The sequence below is a fragment of the Caenorhabditis briggsae genome (genome assembly GCF_000004555.2).
Source record: "Caenorhabditis briggsae complete genome, chrIII, whole genome shotgun sequence".
NCBI lineage: Eukaryota > Metazoa > Nematoda > Chromadorea > Rhabditida > Rhabditidae > Caenorhabditis > Caenorhabditis briggsae.
The window spans coordinates 7,377,484-7,383,737 of record NC_013490.2 but is presented as its reverse complement, the minus strand read 5'-3'; the positions used below and the strand labels follow the sequence as shown (position 1 = coordinate 7,383,737).

The following is a 6,254-nucleotide window of genomic DNA, read 5'->3' as shown; positions in this document are numbered from 1 at the left end:
GAGACCCCTGATAGGATTTGAAGCAGTCGCATTACTGTAGATTTGAGGGAAAATTATTATTTTTGTTCAAAATTTGCTGCATTTTTATTTGGCGTGGCATTTTTGGCTTGGATCGACGTGGAATGACATAGAAGAGGGAAATTTGAGGGGAAAAGTGATGGCTTGAGTCTCAAATCCATTCATATGTCGGTTCACGAACAAATTAATTTCTTTTGAACTTTTTGAATTTTGCTCTTTTCTCGATGCACGAGAAAAGCGCCAGCAATCGCCGTTCCACGTTTTTCACAAATTTTTTGGCGTGTGTACTATATAACCAATCCGACACATAACATTAAGAAAATTTTAATCTAGGAAAAAATTATTTAAGCGATAAGTTGTTGTCATTTTGACTGTTGCTGAATCACATGTTTGGGCCTTCAGTTATATCGGTCCTGAATTTTTTATAGTAACCAGTCTCTACAGAAAATTTGACATATCAAGCAATTTACGGAAAAGAAAACTTCACATTCTAGAAAACCTTTAAAAAATGTTCCAATTTTTTAGGAGTTTGAGATCATAAAATGTTCCAAACAATCTTTGGACTTTATTGAAAACACAGAAATTTGTGTTTTTTCATCTTTCTCCAGAACATTTCCAAACTCTAACTCTTCTCTAAAAAAGTTATAGCCATCGTAACCCAACTTTCGATTTTTCAATGGTTCTCATTGATAAATCTCAAAATAAAGCGATATGTGTACCGGTATTGTATAACGTATAACGTATTCGCTGTACAGGGCGTGCTATTTGAAAAAAGTCGATACGGAGTATTTTTTTTGGTTTACAACTTTCAATAAGAAAACGTTAATTGTTTTTAAACGTGTCACCCTTTTTCTCATTTTGTTTTCGTTTTTCCGAAATTTGGTTAGACCAAAAATGACAAAAGAGACTGATGTGTGCGAAGCAATTATCAAAAATATTGCGAATCGAACCAAGAATTAGACACAGCCCGAACACCTCGCCAAATGGTGCGAACTGATGAAAAAGGAATTTGGTGTCGAGAAAACGGCTCATGCCCTCGAACGCTCGTAAGTTTATCGTATTCGATAATTCACAGAGTTAAAAATCAATTTTCTATTCAGAATTCAGAGACGGCTGGAGAAAGTTGAGAATCTGGTGGGATTATCAACAATGGAGAAGGTGAAACTGTTAGTCCTGTTCAGCAGACGATTGACTCCTGTATTCGCTAAAGTGTAAGTTGATTTCTCCGTGAAGATAGACGCATCGGAAAAGATTGTGTACTTCAGTAGTCCCGATGGAATTATCCTCCAATCACCGCCAGTCAGAAATGTTTCTGATACTCAAGTTACCGCGAAAGACCTTCCAATCGAGGTCACAAGAGCTGAAGATTGGATTCTGGACAAAAAATCTGAGTTGTGAGTTTGACAGTTAACAAAAAATCTGATCATCTAAATTTAGACCACAGGACATCAGTCTTCGGAAATTGACGGATCAAATTGAGGCCTTTGCTTACAATTATGATATGGAAGAGTGGTTCAAACAGAAAGCACGGAGAGCGGTGTGGTTATACAAGGATAAGGATCAGGTTAGAATGGATTTTTTGTTTTGAAACCAAAAAAAGTTTCAAATTTCAGACAATCCCTTTACAAGAATTCAATAATTTGTTCGACGCCGTTGCGAGAAGTTTGACAAGAGAAAGTGTTCAAAAGACGGATGTTAATACAATGCAATTGATGAACTTTTTCAATATACTCGGTGAAAACCTGAATCGTTCATTCGGGGGTGATGCAATGAAATAGGCGATGAAAATTTTGAACTCGATGGAAGAGAAGAGGTATGAGAGGCATTTTTAAATGTTCAAAACGGGTTTTTCTTAATTTTCAGATTTCATTGAAAACAGTTCAAATGAAAATCGACGCGCTCATGCAAATCATCTCCGGCATCTGGGCAAATTTGGATGGATGATGATTTCAACTACAAACTATTCAGTTTCCTTTTTCTATGCACCCTCCCTCAAATTCAAAACTCCCTGAATTTCATGTACCCCTTCGATCGAGCTGAAGCTCAAACTATAAGCTCAAAATTTGAGGTCAAATTATGAGGTCAAACAATGAGCTCAAAAAATGAGCTCAAAATTTGTAAAAAATTAGGTTTTTTGAATTCAAACTGAATGAAAAGTTGGCTTTTTTAGCTTAAAAAATGAGCTCACAAAATGAGGTCAAAATTTGAGCTCACAAAATGAGCTCGAAATATGAGCTCAAGATATGAGCTCAAAATGTGAGCTTAAAAAATGAGCTCAAAGTTTAAGCTCAAAAAATGAGCTCGAAATATAAGCTCACTAAATGAGCTCAAACTATGAGGTCAAGATTTGAGCTCACAAAATGAGCTCAAAATTTCTAAAAAATTGGGTTTTTTGAATTCAAACTGAATTAAAAGTTGGCTTTTTTAGCTTAAATAATGAGCTCACAAAATAAGCTCAAAATTTGAGCTTTGGCTGAAATTGTTCAAACAACTTGAAAGAAACTTGATTCGTTCATAGATTTATTATTCACCAAGTATCGAAGGGGTACATGAAATTCAGGGAGTTTTGAATTTGAGGGAGGGTGCATAGAAAAAGGAAACTGAATAGTTTGTAGTTGAAATCATCATACCATCCAAATTTGCCCAGATGCCGGAGATGATTTGCATGAGCGCGTCGATTTTCATTTGAACTGTTTTCAATGAAATCTTAAAATTAAGAAAAACCCGTTTTGAACATTTAAAAATGCCTCTCATACCTCTTCTCTTCCATCGAGTTCAAAATTTTCATCGCCTATTTCATTGCATCACCCCCGAATGAACGATTCAGGTTTTCACCGAGTATATTGAAAAAGTTCATCAATTGCATTGTATTAACATCCGTCTTTTGAACACTTTCTCTTGTCAAACTTCTCGCAACGGCGTCGAACAAATTATTGAATTCTGATGATGATTTCAACTACAAACTATTCAGTTTCCTTTTTCTATGCACCCTCCCTCAAATTCAAAACTCCCTGAATTTCATGTACCCCTTCGATACTTGGTGAATAATAAATCTATGAACGAATCAAGTTTCGTTCAAGTTGTTTGAACAATTTCAGCCAAAGCTCAAATTTTGAGCTTATTTTGTGAGCTCATTATTTAAGCTAAAAAAGCCAACTTTTAATCAGTTTGAATTCAAAAAACCCAATTTTTTAGAAATTTTGAGCTCATTTTGTGAGCTCAAATCTTGACCTCATAGTTTGAGCTCATTTAGTGAGCTTATATTTCGAGCTCATTTTTTGAGCTTAAACTTTGAGCTCATTTTTTAAGCTCACATTTTGAGCTCATATCTTGAGCTCATATTTCGAGCTCATTTTGTGAGCTCAAATTTTGACCTCATTTTGTGAGCTCATTTTTTAAGCTAAAAAAGCCAACTTTTCATTCAGTTTGAATTCAAAAAACCTAATTTTTTACAAATTTTGAGCTCATTTTTGAGCTCATTGTTTGACCTCATGACCCAATATTGTTAGACACGTCCGTCCCTCCTCACCACTACACGAATCTCGGAGTCTGCAAGAAGACTGTCCACAACATCATCAAACGCAGCGGAGTCATCGTCTCCCAAAATATGAAGAAGGCGCCAAAGATGACGGCAGACCACAAGGCCAGAAGACTCGAGTTTGTGAAACAAAACATGACTCGGAAATGGGAAAACGTAAGCTCATTCTTTCACATGCATTTTCAAATTAATTGATTTTCAGGTTCTCTTCTCGGACGAGAAAAAGTGGAACTTAGACGGCCCGGACGGCAATAGAAGTTACTAGAGAGACCTCCGAAAGGACCCTCTACTCTTCTCTCGAAGGAACTTTGTAGGCGGATCCTTGATGGTGTGGGGAGGATTCTGCAACGGACGAAAGATGAATTTACAGTTCATCACAACAAAAGAGATCTCCGTTACGTACCAAAACACGCTCCAGAACGCCATCGTACCCTTTTTCCGAGACAAACGTCGAACACACGTCTTCCAACAAGACAACGCCTCGATTCATAAGAGCACTTCCACACGGGATTGGTTGAAGGCACAAAAAATCATGGATCTCGAGTGGCCAGCAGTCAGCCCAGACCTCAATCCAATTAAAAATTTATGGGGACTGCTGGTTCGACGTGTCTACAAGCACGGAAGACAGTTCAACACGGTTCAACAGCTCAAGGACATCCTGCAAGCCGAGTGGAACGCTATCACAGCGGCGGAGTTGAGAGCTCTCGTGGCCAATATGCCCAACAGATTGTTCGAAGTCGTCCAGACGGATGGAGGAGAAACAAGTTATTAATTTTTTCTCTTCGTTATTGTCTTTTTTTTCGCTGAATTTTCCAGTTTTGTTAATAAACTTGAATTTTGTTAAGAAGTGTTCTTCTTTATCCAAAAAAAATGACCGAATTTTTGATAAATAAGGTGGATTGAGAAATAAAACTATGAAAAACAATAAACCCAGTACAAATAAATGTGATACAAAAAGAAAAATAGTCGAATAAATGGGTATCGCTTCAAAAATGCTAGGTGGTCCTATCCTTATTACACGGCCTAAAAAACGACTTTTGGACGGTGGACCGGTAAGGAAAGTGCTAGAGTTATGAAAATTTGGCTTCTGGGGTTGTTTTTTATTTTGAATCGAATGGCATTCATAGAATTTTGATATCTCTCTTACTTTTTTCTGAAAGGTCAAAATCAAAGGGGGTCCTATCCTTATTACACGCACTGTAAAAAAAGGAAACGGAATAGTTTGTAGTTGAAATCATCATCCATCCAAATTTGCCCAGATGCCGGAGATGATTTGCATGAGCGCGTCGATTTTCATTTGAACTGTTTTCAATGAAATCTGAAAATTAAGAAAAACCCGTTTTGAACATTTAAAAATGCCTCTCATATCTCTTCTCTTCCGTCGAGTTTCTCAATCTCGTCTTCCAAAATTTTCATCGCCTCTTTCATTGCATCAACTTTCGATTTTTCAATGGTTCTCATTGATAAATCTCAAAATAATGCGATATGTGTACCGGTATTGCATTCGAATAACGTATTCTTATTAACCATGTTCAAATTCACAGAGAAAACAGAACTCCAAAAAAAAATTGAAAACCAAAAAAAGTTTCGAAATTTTTCAGTAGTCGAAAACTTGAAAAACTGTGAAAAAATACAAAAATCACGAAAGAATGAAGTTTTCTATCGGAAGATGAGACTCTACATTTTTGGTCTCAACATGAAAAATGTTTTAAATAACAAAATATGTTTACTCCAAAAGAGATTCCGTTTCTACCTCAAAAAATAAAAATGTTTATTTTTTGATCGGCGAGTTTTGCAGATCGGATCCAAGTGGGCGGAGCCAATCAAAAGTATTCTCAAATTTCTTAGAAGTTCAAGTGTACTAACTGTATTTAATATCAACACATTTGGAATAGTTTGATTTTTATTTGTACATATGACAATGGGTCGATGCTCGAAAACTACAGAGAATATGCGTTAAACTCTGTGATTTCAGTGATTTTCTGAACCGAATTAAGAATTTTTGTAGAAATATGGTCGCTAGCATCTCTAGAATATATTTTTTCTCGAAAAATCTAGCTTAATTGTGAAAGTGGCACAAACGAGGCGAAACTCTGAAATATTACGATTTTGCCGTGCTTTTTAGTAGATCAAAATAAATGAAAGTGTCGAAATTTTCAGGTGTCAGCTTTTTTAATCAGACAATAGGTTCTGAAAAGCGTCACACAGAGCTCCTTATCTGTTGAATGTTTTGTGATTTTCCAACCTCCCGAAGTCTATTGTTCTGATAAGGCATAAACCCCACTCATAGTTCAGCTATATTTGATCAAATTTTAACGGTCTTCGGAAACTGCTGTGATAAGAATATTTCTTGTTTTTCGAATATATCAAAGGACTCGTTCTTTATTGCAGGATGGGCTGGTAAGAGGGGATCCGGGGGCAACCTAATCTTTGCTTCATGCTATTGATTTCAAAGATTAGGTATAGAATAAAATGTGACGGGGAACAAGAATAGACAGACAAAGACATCTAGCGCGATTTTTAAAGATAATCAAACAAATCCGAAATGTTTCTATACATGAAGGGGCAAACCCAATTGACGGGATCGAATCGGTCGGATGTACAAGTCTCATCAAGAACGAAAATTTGAGAAAAGGCATTTTCGGGATAAAGTCCACCAACTTATCCCCAAGTAACAGATCTAATCCTTTCGACAAAC

General features: G+C 36.4%; 1 protein-coding gene across 1 annotated transcript; it reads left to right on the top strand.

Annotated features, from left to right (window-relative positions):
- Nucleotides 1-1,014: 1,014 nt before the first annotated feature.
- On the top strand, nucleotides 1,015-1,796 carry CBG16485 (the record flags this gene model as incomplete). The annotated part of the gene is made up of 5 exons (XM_002641773.2): nucleotides 1,015-1,064; nucleotides 1,119-1,229; nucleotides 1,284-1,412; nucleotides 1,456-1,582; nucleotides 1,632-1,796. The coding sequence occupies 5 exons, from the start codon at nucleotides 1,015-1,017 to the stop codon at nucleotides 1,794-1,796; spliced, it is 582 nt and encodes a 193-aa protein (XP_002641819.2).
- Nucleotides 1,797-6,254: the final 4,458 nt, after the last annotated feature.